The following is a 22,057-nucleotide window of genomic DNA, read 5'->3' on the forward strand; positions in this document are numbered from 1 at the left end:
TCAGTGCCATGATGTCCATAGAGGAGCAGAATAAATGCATGAGCAGCACAGCCAATGTGTGATGTGAGGGTAGGACCCCTCCACTTTAGACCAAGCAGCCTTCATGTTCGCAGCTTTGTCTGTCACCAATGCAAATACCTTCTGTGGTCCAAGGTCATTGATGACTGACATCAGCTCATCTCCAATGTAGAGACCGGTGTGTCTGTTGTCCCTTGTGTCTGTGCTCTTGTAGAATACTGGTTGAGGGGTGGAGATGTAGTTAATTATTCCTTGCCCACGGACATTCGACCACCCAGAGATGATACAGTCTGCTTTCTCTATGATTTGCTTGACCTTCACTTGAACTCTGTTGAACTCTGCATCCAGCAATTAGGTTGAAGGGTTAAGAGTTAGGGGAAAGGTTAGCTAACATGCTAAATAGTTGCAAAGTAGCTAAAAAATAGTAAGTAGTTGCAAAGTTGCTAATTAGCTAAAATGGTAAAGTTATCTGTGATGAGATTTAAACATGCAACCTTTAGGTAAAGCATGTCTGGTTGAAAAGCATGTCTGGTTGGAGGTGTGTAACATTCAGAAATCTTTCAATACACATTGCTTGTGAGCATCAGAGGTGAACCAGTTGCATACACAGCTTGAGCAAGACATTCATCAGCATTTCTCTGACTACATTCCTCCATTGAGTCAAAAAAACTTCTGATTCCAGGAGGACCATGAGCTGTTGCTATCGATAAGGTGTTCGATTCATAATTTTCACTTCGAATAGAAGTAGAAGGACTTTTGTCAGAGGTTGCTTGTTGTAAGCGCTGAGGGAACTTTATGCACTTGGCCAGATGATTCTCCATCTTGCTGCATTTTTCACATATGATTTGACACAGTATTTGCAAATGTACCTAGCTTTTCCTTCTATATTAGCTGCAATGAAATGTCTCTACACATTAGATAGTGCCTAAGGCATTTTCCTGTAAAGATTTGAAAAACATGAGTAAAAAACAACAAATACAATTCCATGTACAGATAAATATTTAAGCAGTTATATTAAACAACTCCTTTGTGAGACAAATGTTTAAAATGAAACATGTATGGAAACAGGTGAATTAACACTCCTCATGTAGCAGGCTCAAGCAAGCTGAAACCCACATGGTAGAAAAAACGAACTAGCAGAAATTGTTAACAAGTTAGAAATGATTTAAACAATAGGCTACTATTTACTAGTTAACAAAAATCATGTATGTCATATAAAATATATTCACCCCACCCAGTATTGTAATCAAAGCTTACCAGAAAGCATGTAGTCCTTGGCTCAGACAGTGTAGTAGTGTGGGCTCAATAGCATCTCATTAGTGTGCAAGGTCTTGAGAATCAGCTGTACATGTGATTGAAGAGTGCACTGCACATGTGATGGAAGAATGCACCGTGCATGCAGAGGGTTGCAATTCCATTGAATTTGGRATAGTTTAACCAAAATATGTCACAAGACCTAGAATTGCCTTGTGTATCCCATCAAAAAAAGGTTACTGCTATAAGCTAACTTTTTTGATAAATTTAAGCAAAATTACCAAAATTCCAGGGCTCAACTTCCCATGGAAAATTTCAAGAAATTTACCGGAAAGTGTCCGACCCTTTGCAACCCTACATGTAACTATAAATTCCTTGAATTTTCTTTTGCGGATGCCTTTTCATTATCTGGATAGACACTTGCAGTTTTTAGCTAACTTTACACCAATCAAAGCAGTGGAGCGTGTTGTGAAGCAAAACCTTCGTGGTAAAAAATATTAATCCTGGAGCGATAATTATACCAAAATGGTCAGATATACAGTATATATTTCTAATACACACTAGCAAAAAACAAGTGAAAATTGACAAATTATCCAATAGATTATGAAAATATTCTGGTAAAAAAAGTGGCAAAGTGGAATAGCTTTGCAGCGGTTTCTGATTAATAAACAATGCCAGTGAACAAACCCAGTCCTGAAACAAAACRTATGCTGATGTAACGGCTGTCGTCGGTGGACGAAGGTGAGGACCAAGGTGCAGCGTGGTAAGTGTTCATGATATTTAATAATAATCAAAACTGAACACTGAATAACGAAACAACCGAAAACAGTTCTGTCTGGTGCAAGACACACAAAGACTGAAAACAACCACCCACCAAAACGCAACAGAAAACAGGCTACCTAAATATGGTTCCCAATCAGGGACAACGATTGACAGCTGCCTCTGATTGAGAACCATATCAGGCCAAACACAGAAATAGAAAATCATAGAAAAACTAACATAGACAACCCACCCAACTCACGCCCTGACCATACTAAAACAAAAGACAAAACAAAGGAACTAAGGTCAGAACGTGACAGCTGAAGAATTTGTATGTCATATTATAGGAAAAGACACTGCATTCACACGGATTTGCACAAAGTCGGCAGTTTGGATTTGTCACTTCAAGCCCAAGTATATCATACTTTGATTAAAACAATAACTTATTGACTTAAATCATTGTGCAACATCATGGGTAAGCTCTGGCCATAGTCTTTCAGCTCAAACAAGTGGATTTCTACTGGTGTGGGCATTTTAAGTAACCTTCTATCTTATGTAACAATACCAAAGGTAACATATCATGCTAACTTGAGTGTCGTGTCTGTTGTTTACTATGATACGTTTAGTCTATGAGACCAGCCTAATTGTCTTCGGTCTCTCTTTATGTAGTGTTGTGTTGTCTCTCTTGTCGGGATGTGTGTTTTGTCCTATATTTATATAAATATTTTAATCCCAGCCCCCATCCACGCAGGAGGCATTTTGCCTTTTGGTAGGCCGTCATTGTAAATTAGAATTTGTTCTTAACTGACTTGCTGAGTTAAACAAAGGTTAAATAAAAATAAATAAATAGTTGAACTGTGCAAGGGAGCAGATGCTCAGTGCTTGTTAGTGATGGGCATTCCCAGTCTTTTTAGTGAGCCGGATCTTTTGGCTCCGTTTACCTTATGAACGCCTCTTTGTTCAGTAGCACAGTGCTTTAAAAAATTATGAAAAATATAAACATTCTAATGTAAAGGCTAAAAAGTTGCATACCGTTATGTCAGATTGTGAAATGTGAGTTAAAATAAAAAATGTACATGACGAAATGAAATCGCTTGCAAAAACATTACTTTTTGCTCCCGCAGTGAGGATTTACCATCTTCAGATAATGTTTTTTATAATATATACATGTAATGTCTCGCGCTCAAAAGGCAGCAGTAGCAGTATGCAAATCAGTGAGTCAAATGAACGGCTCCTTCACAGATGCGATTCGTTTCCCAACAAAAAGAGCCGTTTAAAAAGAGCCTTTCGTTTGCGAACTACCCATCACAAGTGCTTGCGCGCCGCTTACGTGCACACAGTCCACTTCATGCAGTTGGTCATTTTTGGAGAGGTTTGCTCATCCTGTGTTGCGGAAGGGAGTCTTTGACAGATAGAGAATAAACAGTAATAAATAGTTCACACTTTGCCTGTTTACGCTCAACATGGACCAAAAAGACACCGAAATGAATGAGAAGGGAGTTACTTCTTCGACCAGTGGAGTTGTGGTCCAAGTAAGAGAGAAGAAAGGACCTTTGCGTGCAGCTATTCCATACATGCCATTCCCAGTAGCTGTGTTATGCCTATTTCTCAACACTTTTGTACCTGGTTTAGGTGAGTTTACACTTTGATGTTGCTACTTTTTAATCACATCATGTGTTGTAGTAACACTGTCGAAAACGTACAGTGGGCACATATGGCACTGTTTAGAATGTGATATCACATATGGCACTGTTTAGAATGTGATACTTGCATCGTTTTTTGTAAACGTTTTGTTGTCATCAGAACTTCGTTTTTATTATCACTGTATTTTACCATTACGCTCGCCTGGGGTGTATTCATCACCGTTTACCGTTTAAGAACCAAATGGATGCAAATAGAGCAAACGGAACGAAACGGGGAGGGACTTACCAGAATTTGTCCAATAGAAACTCTCGTTTGCGTTTTCCGTTTGGAGTTAACGATTTCTGTTGCAAAACGTTTTGTAGCAACAGAATCGGCGTAMTGATTACACCCCTGATGCATGTGGCGTTGTTGTAATGTTTGCGCTAGGAGTAGCCGAAACATTTTTTGAAAACGAGACGGTAAAACTGATAGAAGTGTCTCTTTTGGTAAAAGTTTACAACCTCAGGAGTTTGGACAGCATGGTGCGAACCAGTCCCCTGGTGAGATGTTCCCTCCTTTGCCAGTGATGCAAGAGAGGTTATAGCTTTAAACAAAGCAAAATACACATTAGTGATACAAACCCCCCAAAAAGCAGGCTTATGGCAACAGTTGTGGCAAACCTTTGGCCAGTTTGTCACAAATTTGCTGCATGCTCATACTTTAACATTTTAAATTAGTTTTGTGGCAAACTGTTGTAACTTGCGAAATACTGGCAAACAATTCTGGGAAACTTGTGGAGAACATTTAGCAAATTTGCTGCAAACTCCGTTGAATATGCAAATTAGATCCGGTTTTGGTTACTGTGTGCTAACAACATTTCAATGTTTTATCTTCATGAACCAAATCACATAACTTAGTTCTCTGAGAAAAAAACTAAAACATTAAATGTGGTAAATATACTAAACATTTGTCCAATACAACTTTTAATCATCAGCATGATAATGAAGAAAAGAGCAAAGACTGGATATTTCTCAAATAAATAGTTTAATGTTTTTATGTAGCTACAACATTTACATGAGAGAAATGTGAAAACTATGGGGATGTTGACCTTAGGATGTTTAAAGGGGCAACTACATAATTATTTACATGAGCCAAGTGATAACTGAGCAATAGATTTCAACCAATGGAAGTTTAAAAGATAATTAACAAAATGTTCTGAATTAAAAACAAAAACAAACCCAGTTCAGAATTATTGCCTTTTTAGTGAACTTGAGATGGCAGCCCGGTGGAAGTCCTTTGTCCAAAGCTTGTTGAATGTATGCACTGAAACAATCAGAAAACACAAAACAAACAAAATCAGGACACTGAAAGCAATTACTTTATTTTGCTTACACACTTTTGATTTCCCTACCATCCCACCCCCTCCATTTCCTACATACAATCAAGGTACAGTGTTGAATTTTAAATCATTCATTTGTTTTGCCTGCATTTCAGAAAATACATCACGTCAGAGAATTGTCCTCAATGTACAATAATATATACATATTTTAAATAGCACATTGAAACAAAGCCCTATTGTCTAAGTATGTGTTATTTCATAAGATAACAATCAATCATATCTTATGAAATCTTAAAATGTATGTATATTATTTCATGAACAAAACAGTCCAAACATCAGACTAAAGCCTCAGCTGGACTTGATGTTCACACTCAGATTGCAATCTGATAAAAACAAAGCATGTGTGCGTGTTACACTGTCCTAAGTGGTATCAACACAGATCTGTCTGTCAGACTGTGCCAGAGCAAATCCATAGATCTTCATTCACTGACACACTTCAGCTACAGTATCTTAGGTGACAGCACACACATACATATAACGTTCTATATTTGGGCAGAGTCAAAACATTGTTACACAGATARCAAGTGTAAAATATTACGTTTGAAGGTCACGCTACTAAGGACATGGACTAATGACTGTCATTACTTATAAAGCACTTTTCACAATTTCCAAAATGTAACATTTCTATTTAAAATAGATATTTGTGATAGGATGAAAGGGTAGAGGAATGTGCTTCAGCCCAGCTTGAACAAAAAATGTCATTATATATGTTAATCATACAAATGTTTAAAGATATTAAAACAAAGGGGATACCTAGTCAGTTGCACAACTGAATGCATTCTGCATTTAACCCAACCCCTCTGAATCAGAGAGACACTCATGGCTCATCCATTCAATGATCTGTTAAATCACAGGAACACAAACACATCAGCCGGAAGGCTGCGCTTCCTCCTGTCACTTCTCACACTACGTACAAGAGCAGATGCTTATCCACTATTGTTCAGTGGAAAAAAAATACATGTTCACAATCAATGGTTTAATTTCTTACCGGTACGGGACACTTTTTTTTTTCATACTACAAAAATGACAGGGTAGGCTACTCTGCTGACACTGACAAGATCAATGAAAACGATGTCTGATCCATATAAACGGGCCTACGAAAAGTGGAGACACAAATAGAAAATGACGACCATCTAACCTGGAGGAGGAAATTATTGTACAAAACAAATAGAAGTGGCACTGACCCAATGATAAAGAGATTGAATATGCACATTCACCAGGGATATGGCCGATGTTCTCCGCTGGTGCCAATAAAATAGGCTACTGTTTACTCAATAAAGAATTTTGATAGCGAAAAGACAGATTGGAGTCTTTTCATTGTCATCTCTTCACAGCAATAGCCGTTTGCTTTCCAATCAGATTTTCTGTGATTGTATTTTTAAATACTGCGATATGCCTGGCTGGGTCTCTATGCTTTTCACTGACAGTCACAATTCAACAATCATCTTGTTGGTATTTGAAGTACGTGCAGTCCCAAATTGTGGGCCCAYCTCAGTGGCGGATTTAGGTATGGGCAGCAGCCCAGGGCGGCATCTTGCCGGGGGCGGCATGGGGTGCCCACATAAAGAAATTGTAATGGTGACATTTGCCCTATCGGTTTTCTATCACTCATTTGAACGTCACGTCAATGATATCATGTCACCGTGTGGGACTGTGGGTCAATTAACCTTGGGGCGCGGGGGTAGGTTGACCTCAGGTCTCCCCACTGGAAGCCCAAGATAGGGGGAGCAGGGGAATCTATCAAATAGCACACCTCTAGCTTTGTACAGTACTAATACAATTAGTAAAATCAGTCACACTATGAAATGCTACCTAATAAACCACAATTCATTCATAATACTGTGAATATATAGTTTCACAGACATATTGTTGTATTTTTTTCTGGTTTGTATGAAATCGTTAAGAATAATATAAAACCTGTCTGCACACCACCAAGGTGAATTGGTTTAGTTTTGACTCTTGGTTGACAGTGTTGGGGGGATGGGTAATGTATTGATGCTCGAGTGCCAAATCAACACAAATGGATAAGAAAAGGTCTAAGCCATCAGGTGCCCAGTTTAGGAAAAAGAGGAAAGAAGAGGAGAAACGCAAAAGATAAAGGTATGCAGCYATGTMATCTCTTTATGAGTATAATATTATGCATGTAATGAAGTAGGCTAGTATAACACTTATGTTTGTTAGTCTGTTGCTTGCTATGCTATTACACATAGGGCGAKTATATTAAATTTTCTGTCCAACTAGCTTACAYAACATTGGATATAATTTCACACAGTTTCATCATGATAATGTGTGTAACCTGCAGCAAAACGATTACAACCTAACTAGCACACCATTGATTTGGTTGACTTTCATTAAGGTGACAAAGGTTTTGTGTGTTTGTATTGACTAGGTCCTGAGCTCAGTAAGGGGAATTTCCAATGCTGTAGGTTAACTTAAGACGTATATATTATGCTGATATCTTGTATCTTTTGTGATATATTACGTCTTTTGGGGGGGGGTCTTATGCCTAGAATTAGCCAAGGAGGTTGTATGATTCATTTGGTTCCTATTCTGAAAGTTTGATAAATTGTACATAATGACATGCATATTTAATTGTGCAACAAATGGATTTAGGGTGTCAGACTCATATACTGTATTCCAATGCAAATTCAGGGGCACTTCTGAAATATTTTGGAGCACCCTCTGGCACTGGCCAGGATGAGAAGCCATCTACCTCCTCAGCCACACTGGCCAGGAAGAGAAGCCATCTACCTCGTCAGCCACACAGGCCAGGATGAGRAGCCATCTACCTCCTCAGCCACACTGGCCAGGAAGAGAAGCCATCTACCTCSTCAGMCACACWGGCCAGGAWGAGRAGCCATCTACCTCSTCAGCCACACTGGCCAGGAWGAGAAGCCATCTACCTCCTCAGCCACACTGGCCAGGAAGAGAAGCCATCTACCTCCTCAGCCACACAGGCTTCTTCAGAAAYTATCTCGGAGCCTCAGGAKGAGGAACCATCCACCTCCTCAGCCACACAGGTGTCTTCACAAATGTTGCCTGAGTGTGTTTGTGCGCATGTGTGTGTGTGTGGGTACACGCACATGTGTGCATCCCTGCATAACAAAAAATAATAATAATTTCCCTTTTGCAAAGTTGTACGTTTCCATATTGTAGGTGACAATGATGATTTTATTATGTATGTGGGATGTTCCACCACGATGAATGCTGTGAATAACGTGTGTAAACTAATACCCATGTGCTCTCCATTAGAAATGCCTGTAGGGGCATCCCCACCAAAATCCTGCTGCTGAGGATGAACCACTGTCTACAGACCCTGCTGACTGGCCTTCAGTTTTGACTGACAGAATTCGGACACAACTAGTTTGCARAGGACCAAGTGAGGTACCACCTCACTTTGTTTTCCCAAGGAATGAGAGTGATGGAAGAAGTTGCCTCCACCAGTATTTCAGGAAGACCTTGGTGAGTGGTGAAAAAAATCCCTAGAAAGTTGGTTGGTGTATTCTGAAAGAAACAGCCTCTTCTGCTGCAAACTTTAAGAARAACATTTATTTAGCAAACTCTGGACTGACAGACTGGAAACCTGCAAGTTCTTTGCTGACTCCACGACAGCAGTCCAGAAAAYCAAAACTGCATGAAAACATGGAAAGAACTGGCAATGAGGATCAAAAAAGGGGAAACAATTAATAAGCATGAGATGGCACTTATGGAGGCTGAGAGGATAAGATGGACAGAGGTGTTGACATGTCTGACTGCTATTGTGCAGTCTCTGGCAATTAGAAATCTGGCACTAAGGGGACACACAGAAATACTGTCCTCTCCGTCAAATGGACATTTCCTCAGAGGTTGAACTGATGGCACAATTTGATCCAGTCATGAAAGAGCACCATAACTGTGTTCAAAAAGGGACCTCGAGTCACACCACCAGCTACCTTGGCCACCAAATATAGAATGAACTCATTGATTTGTTGAGCAGCAAGGTCACTTCAATAATGGTGAGTGACATCAAGCTGGCAAAATTATTCTCTATCATTCTAGATTGCACCTCAGATGTCAGCCACACTGAACAGTGTGATTAGAATTGTCACTGAAGGAGGAGCCCCACAAAGGAACATTTTATGGGGTTTCTGGAGGCAGAGTCCACGGGCCAACATTTGGCATCCCTGATTCTCAAAAGATTAGAGGAGCTAAACATTCCTTTTGAGAACTGCAGAGGACAGTCTTATAAATGTGTCCATAATGGCTCACATGAGGCAAAAACAAAAAGGTGTCCAGACCAGACTCCTGGAAATGAATCCAAGAGCTCTATTTGTGCCATGTGGGGCTCACACATTGAACCTGGTTGTGGCTGATGCTGCTAAAAGTTCTGTCGATGCCAGAGTTACTTTGGCATCTTACACAAACTGTACACCTTGTTCTCAGCCTCCACACAGCGATGGGGCATCCTGAAAAAAACATGTGGACATCACTTTGAAGATGTGGACCGAGACAAGGTGGGAGAGTAAAGTCAAGAGTGTCGAGCCACTGAGGTATCAGACAGCAGCGGTGAGAGAGGCACTGATTGAGGTGAGGGATCAAACCAAAGACCCTGTGATAAAGATTGAGGCCCAGTCCTTGTCAGAGGAGGTGGGATCATACTGCTTCAGCATCTGTACAGTGGTGTGGTATGACATCTTGAGGCAGATCCAACATGTGATCAAGCTGATGCAGTCTCCCAGCATGCATGTGGATGTTGCAGTCAGTCTTCTCAGAAAGACAGAGAGAGGTCTCAGCAAATACAGGGCGACAGGCTTTATGACTGCACAAACGTCAGCCAAGGATATTTGCGAGGGTATGAATGTAGAGGCCGTTCTACAACAAAGGCTGAGGTCCACAAAGCGGCACTTTTTATACGAATCATTTGATGAGCCTTTGAGTGATGCACTGAAGAAGTTGGAGGTGACATTTTTCAATGTCGTTGTTGATGCTGCAACCTCAGCCCTTCAGGAAAGATTTTCCACATTGGAAAATGTGAGAGAGAAGTTTGGAGTGTTGTCAACCTTCCAACRTCTCTCAAATGAGGAGCTGACAGARCAATGTGAGGCCCTTAGTATGACACTGCACTATAAAGAACACTCAGACTTGGATGGCAAAGAGCTTGCCATTAGTGGTGTAACGGACAGTAGTTAATCCTTGATCCTTGATCACCCCCCATGGTTCGGCACGCATGTGAACCGCGGATCATTTGCAAAGTTTAACTGTCATATTGTGCAATACAGTTTTACTGCCGCTGTTACTTTATAAAGTAATAATTCCCTAAATCTCGATGCAGAGTTGCAGTGAAAAGATAAAGACAAGACAGATATGTGCTGTGTTTTACTCTGAAGCCTGAAGGTTGACTTGATTATTTTTTTTAAATCAGTTGTGTGTACTGTTCACGTGAACGGGGCATGTTGAATCCCAATGAATCAATCCTGCTCGCGTTGCAATGAATAAAAAAGAGCAGTGACAGACATGGCTAGTGGAGGATCTGAWGAACTGGAAAAGSCTCCCGCTTCATTTGTCTCATCTATGGGAGCATTTTGGCTTCCCTGTCAAATATAATGACGGAAGAAGGGTGGTGGACAACACCATTACGGTGYGTARGCATTGTGCCACAAGAAAGCCGTATGATCATGGAAATACATGGAGCATGGCCACACATTTAAAGCGTCATCACCCTGGTGTGTCAGTGACGGGAGCCAACTCAGCCAAGAGACAACTTCTCACCGCGGCATTTAAGCCCTTTGCTGCAGAATCAGATTGGGCTAAAGCCATCACCAAATCTATTGGGATGTTTATCGCTGCAGACATGAGGCCATACTCTGTTGTGGAAAACAAAGGGTTTAAAAATATGGTGTAAGTGCTGAGCAATGCTACGAAATCCCCTCGCTCACCCACTTCAGTATGAAGATCGTGCCAGATCTTTATGRACAGGAAAAGGTCAAAATTGTCGACCAATTATCCAAGACATCCTATGTTGCACTCACCACAGATGGGTGGACTTCCAGGGCAACGGAAAGCTACGTGACTGACGACTCAATACACCACAGAGGAGTGGGAGATGTGAAGTCCGGTGCTACAGACACTCCCCCTCTATGAGAGTCACACAGGCAGAAATCTGGCGCAGGTACTGCTAGGAGCAGTAGCAGAGTGGAAGCTATATAGCAATAGCAATTTCCCAATCACCACAGATAATGCCAAGAACCAAGTAAATGCAGTGGACTGGGGCCACAGATAGCTTGCTTTGCACAAGTGATCCATTTAGCATCCCAAAGGGGAATCTCAGTGAACCAGATGGACCGCCTCCTTGGGAGGATCAGGAAGGTGGTTTTCTTTTTCCACCGAAGCACAACAGCCGCTCATGTGCTTAAGACCAAGCAAGAAATGCTACAGCTACCGACCCACAAGCTCATACACCATGTCACAACAAGATGRAACTCCACATGTAGGAGCGCTATCTTGAGCAGCAGGCAGCTGTAYACTCTGCACTGACAGACAAGACCCTGAAAAAATATAAAGACCGTCACCTTGTCTGATGACGTGAAAGTGGCAGAGGAGGTCCTCCAGGTGCTAAAACCCATCAACAGTTACAACCCTATTGAGCACTGAAACTGCACCGTCTGTGTCCATGATCCTACCTCTGAAAACAAGGGTTCTACAATCCATGGCCCCAAGYGAGGAAGACCGYACCMTCACTAGAGATGTCTCTTCTTTATAAGTGTGTTATTCTAGTTGTGTATTTGTGTGATATAGGATTCGTGCAATTTAGTTTTATTTGTGTTTTTTGTTAGCAATAGGGAAATAGTGTAATAATTTGATTCTAACTTTTATTTGTATTTATATAGTACATTTTGTTTCTATTCGTCTTTGTTATGATTATTAATTTGTGTTGTTCCAAATGTCTGAATAAAAATTACAGTTAGTGCAGAAGGGTGATTTTTATTTTTATTTTGGCGGGGGAGTTCGCACAGGGAGCCATACAAGCTAGAACCGCCACTGGCCCATCTGACTGTAGGCTATGGGATTTAAAACAATCCAGTTTTTTTTTAAAGAAGCTAATGATGCTCTGTGGCCAAATCATGCTTTCTGGTGTAGTAGCCTATTTTGAATGATTGTATTTATTTCTGTATTGACAAGAGTAAGCTAATTAGGCTATATMATTTTAGCAATTCAGTTTATTTCAGGGAAACCTTAGCTTCACATGGCCTTATGGAGACGGCGCCTCTACCTTTTAATGTGGCATTAACACAACCAGTCATGATGTTTTCATCTGACTGTCAAACAATCACTTAAAGCCGCTCCTGCAGGCTACCCGCGCACATTCGTTCACTCACAAAATAATTTCAGCATCCAAACCTCAACAGTGAACTGTGCACCCGCAATTTGATGAATGGAAAGAGACATCTGTTACAAAACACTTACGTGTAGTGTAATGAAGTTCTGCGATTGTCATTAGGCCTACACTTGTAGCATGAATTGATGCATCCACTGTTATCCACGCGCGCCTCGGTCTCGGCCACTCATCTCTGCCTTGTCGAGAGCATCTCTGCCACTCATCTCCGCCTTGACAAAATGTAAGTGTTCTCCTCAAACCACAACTCAATTTGGAGCGTATACCACCCGGTTTCCAGTCAATTCACTRATGTTTCATGCGGCTGAYGTGCATTAATGTTAAATAATGGCCTAATGGCCTTTAGTTTTTTGGGCATGTTGTATTCATTGTGATAGGCTCACGTTTTACCGGTACAGTATACCCACAATATTTATTTTACTGGACACCGTACCGTGCCGGACTGTACTTCCACCCCTGCTCTTAACAGTCTAACTGCGGGGGATTCTGTTCCTGATATACTGTGGTCTGTATAAAAGTTGATATCAAACACATAATAGGACTTGAAACACACATCCAGTGCCCCAAGCAATGTACCTTGCTCCAATGCCTGTCCACTAATGACTGTAAACACCTGTGAGCAGAGACAATTATCCCCAAGAGCTAACACAAATGGGTAGGATCTGGTCACCTCTGCCTGGTGCAGTTAATCAACCATGTTGGTCCCATCCTGTTAGAAAGAAATCATTGGATTTTAGAATATGAGGACTTGTGCATAGCTTGGAGACACACTGACAATGCCATCTCACACCATTTATTATTGTATACTATTTAGCCATTTACACTTCAACATCAATATAAACACCCAATCCCTGTTTGATGCCTACATCTTCCATTCATTTGGGGCTTAGGCTCATAGGTTCAATTACACAACAATGTCTTGGAGTGTGCATTTAACCRATTTTGCAATGCTGTTCCTTTCAGTCAAGGTTTACAAATGCTATCATCTAATTTCACCATCTATCTCCCTATGCCTATCCACTATTTAAACGTACAGGCCGCAAGTCAATGAAGGACGTTCTGGTCTCTTTGAAGGTGGGTCGGAATGTCTTTCTGCCAGACTTACAGACTGGTGATGGAAGGAGCACTTGCAGAAGTCTTAAAGCGATGTCACCTTGTGTATCTGGAGAGAAGAATGTTTAGTGAATAACTTGATTGTTTCAGGCTAAAAATGAATGAGAATCTGAGGCACCACCAGCAGGGTCATTTCTAACTATACCTGCACTTCAAAGAGAAGATCTTGGGCCTGCAATGTTTTTTGTCCTTGAAGACAGCGATCCAGTTCTCAGTGAGTTTCCCCGAGGCATCGAAGCAATTACTTTTTCATTGCAGTTCATCATTAGTCTGGCTAACACCTAACTTTCAAAGTCCTCCTGACTTCWGTCTGGAATGGCTCTTTGATGTTTTCGTCTCAATGCGACAATAATGAAGGGGGCTGTGCTTTTACTGGTTGGCTCTCCTCTGTGTCTTTCTCACTSAAACACCCACACGTACAGCCAGACTCAAACCCGAACGCTGCCCCCTTGTATTACAATGGTTGGATATTCAAATCCAAACAATGTGAGGTCTCAAACCAAGGAAAAAAAAACATTTGAGAGAACCAATCAAACCCTGTCGCACAATTTATGAGCGCATTAACAAACAGCCTCCTCTCCCTACGCTGAGACCCGTGGGTCGCCTCAGCCAGGCTAGTAAATCACAGCAAACAGAATCATATTCAAGTCTAATGCTTTTGTAAACAATTAAACCCACCGTGCCTGGAGTATCCAGCAGACGCGAATACTCTCAAACTATTTAGACTGTCTTGGCCCCATTCTGTCTCGTCCTCTGAGCCCACTGGATCGCAGTCTACTTCATGTAATCTGCGACTTTGTTTGTTAGCTAAAGGTTGTTCTTCAACCACTCAGTTATCTGGGCTGTCCTCTCGAGCACAAAGTATTCAATCAATTAAAAATTAAAACAATCAGTTTTGAAAATAAACAATGCTTTCAACATGTACCTGGCAAGACCYGGCTAAAGCATTATGTGTCGCTTGGTGTGTCCACAGTCCTATCTATTCACGTGTGTCCCGAGGACCTTCCCTCTTGTATGAAAAAAGTGCCATTTACAGAATACTCACTGCGTGTAAGTCTTTCATATTCTTCCACTCCAGTCATTACCATGAACCCGTCCTCCCAAATTAAGGTCCCACCAACCTCCTGTGGTTTCCTGGTCTATCTCATCCGCTGCAAAAGAGAAAGGGGGTACCTAGTCAGTTGCAYAACTGAATGCATTTAACCGAAATGGATCTTCCGCATTTAACCCAACCCCTCTGAATAAGAGAGATGGGGGTTGGGGGGGGCTGCCTTAATCGACAACCACGTCTTCGGCACCCGGGGAGCAGTTGTTGTCGTTGGGGGTTAACTGCCTGCTCAAGGGGCAGAACAGCAGATTCTTCCACCTTACTGCCGCAGGGATTTGAACCAGCAACCTTTCGGTTACTGGCCCAACGCTCTTAAATGCTAGGCTTAACCACTATGGGGGACATTTTACGGAATAGTTTCACCCACATTTTTAAATTACATACTTTAAGGAGTGAAGGGTTGATAAGACAGGTCAAATGTTTGAACAAAGGCAAGGAAGTGAATGACTTAGCAAAATGAACAGGGGCGGCAGTAACTTTGAGGTTAGAAAGACAGGCTGATTACCGGCAGATTATCGGTTCGAACCCCTAGCTGCATGCGGGAAAATCTGCAGGGAGTGATTCGGGACACCCATTACCAGCTACAATATCTCTGTATACTACCTACTGCTGTTGTGCCCTTGAGYAAGGCACTTTACCCCTAAGTGCCCATGTGCTKTTCCCAGCCTGTGATGTGTGTTGTGTGTCAGGTTGGTCACTGTGACAGAATATTTGTGCAAATTACCAATAAAGCAAGTAWKATAAAATGAAGGCCAGACTATCCCCCTATTTCAGTTTTACTTACCCTCAAACCTTGGAATCAAAGAGGCCATGTTACACTCATTCATCATACTCTTTAACATTGGCCTTGACCTCTGCATTTAAGTACAGGAATAAAAGCTGCCACTGTCAGAAACCATTGAAAACCAGTAGCTACATTACGCTAGCTAATCTAGCTAACTCAATCAATCCCCATGCAAGCATGAGATAAGCCTGCCATATAGCTTGGCAATTAACGCAGATGGGAATAACTTAAATCTAGCTATGGTAACTTAGCAGCCAGCTAACTTAGCCAACGTTAGCTAACGAGTGAAACAGTGAACGGCAGTCCAGAAATCAAATCAAATTTATTTATATAGCCCTTCTTACATCAGCTGATATCTCAAAGTGCTGTACAGAAACCCAGCCTAAAACCCCAAACAGCAAGCAATGCAGGTGTAGAAGCACGGTGGCTAGGAAAACTCCCTAGAAAGGCCAAACCTAGGAAGAAACCTAGAGAGGGAACCAGGCTATGAGGGGTGGCCAGTCCTCTTCTGGCTGTGCCGGGTGGAGATTATAACAGAACATGGCAAGATGTTCAAATGTTCATAAATGACCAGCATGGTCAAATAATAATAATCACAGTAGTTGTCGAGGTGCAGCAAGTCAGCACCTCAGGAGTCTATGTCAGTTGGCTTTTCATAGCCGATCATTAAGAGTATCTCTACCGCTCCTGCTGTCTCTAGAGAGTTGAAAACAGCAGGTCTGGGACAGGTAGCACGTCCGGTGAACAGGTCAGGGTTCCATAGCCGCAGGCAGAACAGTTGAAACTGGAGCAGCAGCAGCCAGGTGGACTGGGGACAGCAAGGAGTCATCATCCAGGTAGTCCTGAGGCATGGTCCTAGGGCTCATGTCCTCGAGAGAGAGAAAGAAGAGAGAATTAGAGAGAGCATACTTAAATTCACACAGGACACCGGATAAGACAGGAGACAGTACTGCAGATATAACAAACTGACCCTAGCCCCCCGACACAAAATACTGCAGCATAATACTGGAGGCTGAGACAGGAGGGGTCAGGAGACACCTGTGGCCCCATCCGATGATACCCCCGAACAGGGCCAAACAGGAAGGATTAACCCCATCCACTTTGCCAAAGCACAGCCCCCACACCACTAGAGGGATCTCTCAACCACCAACTTACCATCCTGAGACAAGCCGAGTATAGCCCACAAAGATCTCCGACACGGCACAACCAAGGGGGGGCGCCAACCCAGACAGGAAGACCACATCAGTGACTCAACCCCACTCAAGTGACGCACCCCTCCTAGGGACGGCATGAAAAGAGCACCAGTAACCAGTGACTCAGCCCTGTAATAGGGTTAGAGGCAGAGAATCCCAGTGGAGGAGGGGAACCGGCCAGGCAGAGACAGCAAGGGCGGTTCGTTGCTCCAGAGCCTTTCCGTTCACCTTCCACTCCTGGGCCAGACTACACTCAATCATAGGACCTACTGAAGAGATGAGTCTTCAATAAGGACTTAAAAGTTGAGACCGAGTCTGCGTCTCTCACATGGGTAGGCAGACCATTCCATAAAAATGGAGCTCTATAGGAGAAAGCCCTGCCTCCAGCAGTTTGCTTAGAAATTCTAGGGACAATTAGGAGGCCTGCGTCTTGTGACCGTAGCGTACGTGTAGGTATGTACGGCAGGACCAAATCAGAAAGATAGGTAGGAACAAGCCCATGTAATGCTTTGTAGGTTAGCAGTAAAACCTTGAAATCAGCCCTTGTCTTAACAGGAAGCCAGCGTAGGGAGGCTAGTACTGGAGTAATATGATCAAATTTTTGGGTTCTAGTCAGGATTCTAGCAGCCGTATTTAGCACTAACTGAAGTTTATTTTGTGCTTTATCCGGGTAGCCGGAAAGTAGAGCATTGCAGTAGTCTAACCTAGAAGTAACAAAAGCATGGATTAATTTTTCWGCATAATTTTTGGAYRGAAAGTTTCTGATTTTTGTAATGTTACGTAGATGGGAAAAAAGCTGTCCTTGAAACAGTCTTGATATGTTCGTCAAAAGAGAGATCAGGGTCCAGAGTAACGCCGAGGTCCTTCACAGTTTTATTTGAGATGACTTTACAACCATTAAGATTAATTGTCAGATTCAATAGAAGATCTCTTTGTTTCTTGGGACCTAGAACAAGCATCTCTGTTTTGTCCGAGTTTAAAAGTAGAAAGTTTGCAGCCATCCACTTCCTTATGTCTGAAACACAGGCTTCGAGCGAGGGCAATTTTGGGGCTTCACCATGTTTCATTGAAATGTACAGCTGTGTGTCATCCGCATAGCAGTGAAAGTTAACATTATGTTTTCGAATGACATCCCCAAGAGGTAAAATATATAGTGAAAACAATAGTGGTCCTAAAACGGAACCTTGAGGAACACCGGAATGTACAGTTGATTTGTCAGAGGACAAAACCATTCACAGAGACAAACTGATATCTTTCCGACAGATAAGATCTAAACCAGGCCAGAACATGTCTGTGTAGACCAATTTGGGTTTCCAATCTCTCCAAAAGAATGTGGTGATCGATGATATCAAAAGCAGCACTATGGTCTAGGAGCACGAGGACAGATGCAGAGCCTCGGTCTGACGCAAAAGAAGTGTCAGATTTAGCTAGCTAAGGTAATTAGCTATGCTACCATTACAGACACAAGCATAGTTAGCTAGCTATCTAAACGTAGACAAAAATCGTACATTTAGCTWTGTATTTAACGTGACAACACTCCAGTAAGCTAGTGTCATTAGCATTGTGCCATGGGTAATGAGCTAGCTACTAGACATTACCACAGCCARCSATATTAGCACAGAAAATGGCTAGCTAGCTCAAGCTAACATTAGCTAKCTACCTAATTATGACAGAACAACCTATATAACCTGAATGACTATAACATTCATAATTCGTAACGTTTGTTACTTACCGTTCACAGTTTTCAGTCTGCCAGACACATTTCTCTGTCCTCAGTTTGATTGAAGGYCTCAATCTGTAWTTTTGCCTTGTAACTGATTGCTTCTAGAATGAGAGAAGGAACAACATGATCAAGATGAGCTAGCTGCTATTAGTTTAAAGAAATTAAAGATCTAATTGTTACAAAGAATGAATGTATGGGCTACATTTGAGAATACATGCATTTGCTTACCTTCTCAATCTTGAAGACAATACACAAATGTATCACAAAAAKGTGTTATGAGTGATTACACCACAAACATATTTCCAGGGTGTTGATACATCCTCCTCCCAGCCTCTTSCAACACCACAGGTWGGGAAAGGGTACTGCAAAAGGGAAGTTTTTTTTAAATCATCTAATTTTATAGCTACCTTAGCTGCTCTSCTAGCTAACTGAACCATGACAGTAGCATATTGACATGTGTATTGGTATAAAGACAGCAATGTATTCACCTAAGAAAATAAGATTTAAGGGAAATCATTAATTAGCTAGCTACCTATCACATTAATTGTGCAAAGATATGATAGCTAGCTAGTAAGTGTACTCACAGCATGAACATGCACTCAGAGCATGGGCGGACCAGCTGGCAAGTGTCTTCACTGACATTTTCAACCTCTCCCTGACGGAGTCTGTAATACCGACATATTTCAAGCAGACCACCATAGTCCCTGTGTCCAAGAACACCAAGGTAACCTGCCTAAATTAYTACAGCCCCGTAGCACTCACATCTGTAGCCATRACCCTGGTCATAGCTCACATCAACACCATCATCCCAGAAACCCTAGACCCACTCTAATACCGCCCCAACAGATCCACAGATGACGCAATCTCAATTGCACTCCACACTGCCATTTCCCACCTGCACAAAAGGAACACCTATGTGAGAATTCTGTTCATTGATTACAGCTCAGCTTTCAACAACATAGTGCCCCCAAAGCTCATCACTAAGCTAAGGAGCCAGGGACTATACACCACCCTCTGCAACTGGATCCTGGACCCCCAGGTGGTAAGAGTAGGCAACAACACATCTGCTACACTGATCCTCTACTACCCACAGCAACACAGTCTTCTATGGACCAGTTTATGCCAAAGTCTATGTCTGTAGCAAAAGAAGGCCAAATTGATATTGCATTGGCTAAAATGATTGCCACCAATTTCCAGCTATTTCCGATCGTGGAGGACATAGGTTTTAGAATGTTATAGCAATAGTCCAAATCCAATGTACACAATTCCAAGCAGGAAAACCCTTTCAAAATGACTTATTCCACAACTGTACAAGAGCACAGGCTTCAGTGCGGGAAAGAGTCCAAAAAGCTACTGCAGTTTGCCTTACCACTGACTGCTGGACATCAAGGGTAACCACTTCTTACATGTCAGTTACATGTCACAAGATTTTTCGATGTCTAGCTGTCTTCTGGACTGCTTTGAGTTCAGTGACAGACACACCTCAGAGAACCTGGCAGAGGAACTGTTGAGAGTGGCCAGAGAATGGCAAGTAGATGGAAAAGTGGTCTGCTGTGTTAGCGACAGTGCAGCTAACATAGCCAAAGCCATGAAAATGTTTAAATAGACCCATCATCCATGTCTTGCCCACACAATCAACCTGATTGTAAGAGATGCTTTGAAGGTGATGAAGCCCACTGTGGACAAAGTGAAAGCAGCTGTGGAATACTTCCACAGGAGCACAGTAGGTGCTGAAAAACTAAAGTCTACACAACRCCAGATGGGGATGCCTGAGCTGATACAGTAAGCAGTTATTACTACATCATTATTTAATCCAGTAATTATATATGTATATGAGCAGTAGATKAGAATGTAGTATCAGTAGACAAAACATGAACATGAACTAATAAGTTACTGTTCTCTCTTTTCAGCTATGTGACAGCCTCAAAAATGATACTCCTGTATAAGGGTCTGCAGCGAATCACASCCAGCTGCCAGAGAGAAGCAAATGTGACAGWGTTGATGGACACCCTATGTTTATCAATGGTCAGAAAATTCCACAGAATGGAATATAATCACGTGCTATCAGAAACCGCTGCACTTGACCCCAGGTTTAAGAAGTTAGCCTTCAGTGATGCCAGAGCAATTGATGAGGCTCTTCAAAGAATAACCTCAGCAGCAGGGAGGGACAGCTACAGCAGTCAGCTGGCTCAGGCACCAGGGCAACAGGAAGAAGAGGGAGCAGATGGAGCAGAAGTACCAGCAGTCGTGCCACAAACGTCTGCTGTTTGACGAGAGAGCAACTTGCGATGCAGCACGAAGGAATCCCTCAGCAGATGCCATAATGGAGGTCCGATCCTATTTGGAGGAGCCCCTCCTACAAAGATCTGCAGATCCTCTGAGCTGGTGGAAGAACAAGGCATCTGTCTACCTACGGCTCACTAAAGTCATGACAGGGAGACTACATAGTGGCCACATCCGTTCCCTCTGAGAGGGTCTTCTCGTAAACGGGACAAATAATTACTGAGAGAAGAGTGAGGCAGCTTGCATTTCTGAATGAAAATCTCTCATAAAAGCAAAATATGGTCAGCATTGCTGTGTGCTGCTGGTTATAACATGGCAATAAAGAAGAGAGAGAAAAGAGGGACCAGTTTAATGTTTTAAGTGGGATGCTGCAGTTGTGCACATTGTTATTTATTTTTCTTTGGTATGGTGCAATATTCTATTATTATGTTGTTCAGATTGTATTCTTTTTGAATTGTTACATTTATATGCACTTTGTTTATATACATAAAAAAAAGTTATACTTTAAATGCACATGTGTAATAGCATCCATCTTTTTTACAGTTATTTCAATTTGTGGGATGCTGCAGTTTTGCAAATTGTTATTTATTTTTCTTTGATATGGTGCAATATTCTATTATGCTGTTCAGATTGTATTAGTTTTGAATGGTTAGATTTATATGCACTTTGTTTATATACATTAAAAAAATTATACTTTAAATGCAAATGTTTAATAGCATTTGTTTCATAATAAACTAATGCATTTTTTAAATACATTGTGGTTAAGGTAGAGTATGATTTCTTTTAATAATTTAATTAGAATTGTTTTAACACCAATCATAGTCAAACTATCGCAAACTGTTTGACTTGAAAAAATACAAAACATTTGGGAGCCAAAAGAGCCGGTTCACTGAAAAGAGCCGGAATGCCCATCACTAGTCATCAGTGGTTACTGGTGTTTGAACTTGTAGCCACAGGTTTGCCACAAGTTCAAATTGAATCTTGAGAGAATTTTCTTTCAGAAAAAAAACTCTGGCGAACTTTTTGCCACTAAAAAAAAACAATAAATATTATTGTTGACAAAGGTTTGGCAAAAATTCACCACGAGTGGCAAACATTTGCAAACTTCTGGCAACATTCTGTTGCACACTATTTAGTTTGCAGCAAATTTGCCACAACAAATTCATTTTTGTAAGGGTAATCATTAGAACAATATTTTTAAGACATAATTATAAAAAAATGTGTGAGATGTATGTTGAAGAAAATGATACATAATGTACTTTAGAAAGACATTTCATTAGCAAACTATTAGGCCTACTCCCCTCTCTTCACCTCAATTAGGATGGAGTCTCAGTCAGATGCTTCCTCCCTAGAGTCTCAGTAATTGCACCACTGCTGTTTACTATATTCAGTGCCTTGCAAAAGTATTTAACCCTCTTGGCGTTTTTC

General features: G+C 41.6%; 1 protein-coding gene across 1 annotated transcript in view; it reads left to right on the forward strand.

Annotated features, from left to right (window-relative positions):
• Window positions 1-3,322: 3,322 nt before the first annotated feature.
• The window catches only part of stum (stum, mechanosensory transduction mediator homolog), a 35,157-nt gene continuing 16,422 nt past the window's right edge, over window positions 3,323-22,057 (forward strand). The window contains exon 1 of the mRNA XM_023974556.2: window positions 3,323-3,663. Coding sequence (XP_023830324.1) covers window positions 3,495-3,663 — 169 coding nt within the window. The 5' untranslated portion in view covers window positions 3,323-3,494. The remainder of the gene's footprint in view (window positions 3,664-22,057) is intronic.

Source organism: Salvelinus sp. IW2-2015, linkage group LG28, assembly GCF_002910315.2.
Source record: "Salvelinus sp. IW2-2015 linkage group LG28, ASM291031v2, whole genome shotgun sequence".
In the NCBI taxonomy this organism is placed as follows: Eukaryota; Metazoa; Chordata; class Actinopteri; order Salmoniformes; family Salmonidae; genus Salvelinus; species Salvelinus sp. IW2-2015.